General features: G+C 34.8%; 1 protein-coding gene across 1 annotated transcript; it reads left to right on the top strand.

Annotated features, from left to right (window-relative positions):
• LOC124078558 (pleckstrin homology domain-containing family F member 2-like) lies at positions 1-2774 on the top strand. Its single transcript, XM_046423400.2, has one exon. The coding sequence runs from the start codon at positions 159-161 to the stop codon at positions 906-908; it is 750 nt and encodes a 249-aa protein (XP_046279356.1). The 5' UTR covers positions 1-158; the 3' UTR covers positions 909-2774.
• The last annotated feature ends 389 nt before the right edge of the window (positions 2775-3163 follow it).

The raw sequence follows: 3163 nt of genomic DNA, 5'->3' as shown, positions 1-3163 counted from the left end.
CGCGACCGGAACGCGCTGGCTGCGCGGGTCCGCAGGCCGCACACACCCAGAGAGGTCGGGCTTGGGAACTGGCAGAGTCCGCGCCGGGTGTCTGCGACGAGGAGTCGGACCTTCGCGCTACTGCCTTTGCCCGTGCTCGGCCGGGCTATTAGCAAAAGATGGTGGATCGCTTGGCAAACAGTGAAGCAAATACTAGACGTATAAGTATAGTGGAAAACTGTTTTGGAGCAGCTGGTCAACCCTTAACTATACCGGGACGAGTTCTTATTGGAGAAGGAGTATTGACTAAGTTGTGCAGAAAGAAGCCTAAAGCAAGGCAGTTTTTCTTGCTTAATGATATTCTTGTATATGGCAATATTGTCATTCAGAAGAAAAAATATAACAAACAACGTATTATTCCCCTAGAAAATGTCACTATTGATTCCATCAAAGATGAGGGAGATTTAAGGAATGGATGGCTTATTAAGACACCAACTAAATCATTTGCAGTTTATGCTGCCACTGCCACTGAGAAATCAGAATGGATGAATCATATCAATAAATGTGTTACTGATTTACTCTCCAAAAGTGGGAAGACACCCAGTAATGAATATGCTGCTGTCTGGGTTCCTGACTCTGAGGCAACTGTATGTATGCGTTGTCAGAAAGCAAAATTTACGCCTGTTAATCATCGTCACCATTGCCGCAAATGTGGTTTTGTTGTTTGTGGGCCCTGCTCTGAAAAGAGATTTCTTCTTCCCAGCCAGTCCTCTAAGCCTGTGCGGATTTGTGACTTCTGCTATGACCTGCTTTCTACTGGGGACATGGCCACGTGCCAACCTACTAGATCAGACTCTTACAGTCAGTCATTGAAGTCTCCATTAAATGATGTATTGGATGATGATGATGATGATGATAGCAGTGACTAAACACACATTTTGAAATATTTAATTGGATCTGAGAAAATCATCTTTGGGGGAAATGCAAAATTCTGAGCTCTCCATTTACTCTAGCCATGAATTTGCCTGAGAAACTTTTAACCTATGTGCCTCAATATAGTCTAGAAAATAGGTACCCCCTGCCTGCTCTCTTCCCCACACTCTTCTACAGGGATGGACTGTTGTGAATATATCAGATAAAGTTTGGGTTTCTTATTCTTGTTCATTTCTAGATTATTTTCTTGGAAAGTTGGGAAAAGATGTTTATTTAACAGATCATGTATTATATTGTTGTTTTTACTTTTGTTGTATGGAAAAACTAAAAGCACAGAATGTTTGGAACAGGAGTGTAGCTGATTAATTAATAAAGTTGTTAGTCTTTTTTAAAACCATCCTATCTAATGGTCAAGACACCAGTGACAAAAACACATGGTTTGGAAATACTTTGCTTTTTTGTATACCAAGTGGTGCCTTATGGTATTAGCACTGTTACATGATACATTAGTCCCTACTTTCTTACTTTTTGGTTTGTTTAAAAAATACACTGGTGCTCTTTGGGGTGATAAAATGAATGTTTATGAATGCTTGTTATTAGCAGTACTTCTCATTTGACAACTACAAATAACTAAATTTGGAGTTATCTCCATTCTATATGAATAAATATTTTTTCCATAAAATAGTTGTGGTTATATTTTTATGTTTTATAGGTACCAAATTACGATTGTCAGATATATATTTTAAATTAATACTAGGTTGCCATTCTTAGGGATTTGGTTTGAAATTTATAAATAATGTAGAAATGTTATATCACATTTGCTTCTTCTTTTAGTAAGATATAGTTTTAGATTCATCTGCTTTGACATTATTTCTAGAACAAAAAACCCTTGAAAATAAACAGTCTCTTAAAACAAAAAAATCCCCTGAAAGCACAGATCCACTTAGGCTTAAAGATTTGGAAGATGATAACAGAGACTTAATACATAAGAATGATCAAGATAGACCACTCTTTAAGTTTGACTAGACTTTATATTTATAGAAGTATTGTCTATTTCAGTATGAATTTGAATTTACAAAGTGTTATATTTTATAAATTTTTGTAAAGCCCAACACAACTTATATTTTTATAAAACAATTGTGTGTTTAATCTGTTTCTGAAATCATTTTGCAGTTTATGGAAATAGAGTAGCAATTGATATTTCTAAATTGTGAACTTTAAGTCTTGATTGCTTTTGGGAAGTGGTAGTTTTTCACTCTTTGCTTTTGAGGCAGCCATGAAGTTGAAAATATATTTATCATATAAAACTTGATGCATTTTGCACTACTTTCCATTTTTATGCTGCAAATAACTATAGTCTTTTAAATACGGGAAATCGACAGTCTAGAGTTTAAGTTTTAAATTAAAAAAAAATCTTTTAAATCTGGATATCCTTCAAATGTTGTCAGAGGTTTGGTTCAGTAACTTGAATGGAGGTTTCTTTGGTATCTTACTGTTTGTTAAGGCACTAATTTTACTTTACTGTTAAATTTTGAAAGCATCTGAGATACACAGGTTTCCCTGTAGGAAATGTGAAAGAAAAGCACAACAGAACAAGGATTTTTTGATTTTGTTTTTGAGTTTTTTATTTTTTTTTTACTTTTTGGTTGGTTTTTAGTATCCGATGGATTTTTGTTTCTATGCAATATATGCATATAATCAATCAACACATCTGAAAAGGACCTTAAAACCTGAGAAATGTTAATGGAGACTTGCTGGTACATAGGAGCCTAGGTAATTCAGGAACCAAGGGGAAGTGTTCTGAGATAATATTTGCTTTGTAAACCTCTTTGACTGTTTTTACAATAAACATTTTACAACTTCTTGTTTTCTGTGTATTATGACTTGAAGATTTTTCTCCTTTGCTAAATTAATAAAGATGTTAATATTTTGTCTCATTATTCAAAAAAAAAAAAGAAATAGAAAAAGCAATCATGAAATTCATCTGGAAAAATAAGAAACCCAGAATAGCCAAAACAATCCTTAGCAAGAAGAGTAAAGCTGGTGGCATCACTATACCAGAACAAAAACTATACTACAGAGCAATAGTAACTAAAACAGCATGGTATTGGCACCAAAATAGACATGTAGACCAATGGTACAGAATAGAGGACATAGAGTCTAACCCAAATAACTTCAGTTATCTTTATTAGACAAAGGCACCAAAACGTACACTGGAGAAAAGATAGCCTCTTCAACAAATGGTGCTGGG

Source organism: Marmota monax, unplaced genomic scaffold (genome assembly GCF_021218885.2).
Source record: "Marmota monax isolate L192 unplaced genomic scaffold, Marmota_monax_Labrador192_F-V1.1 WCK01_AAM20220418_F8-fsc01438, whole genome shotgun sequence".
NCBI lineage: Eukaryota > Metazoa > Chordata > Mammalia > Rodentia > Sciuridae > Marmota > Marmota monax.
Note: the sequence above shows the minus strand (reverse complement) of the source record. Positions and strands in the feature narration are given on the sequence as shown.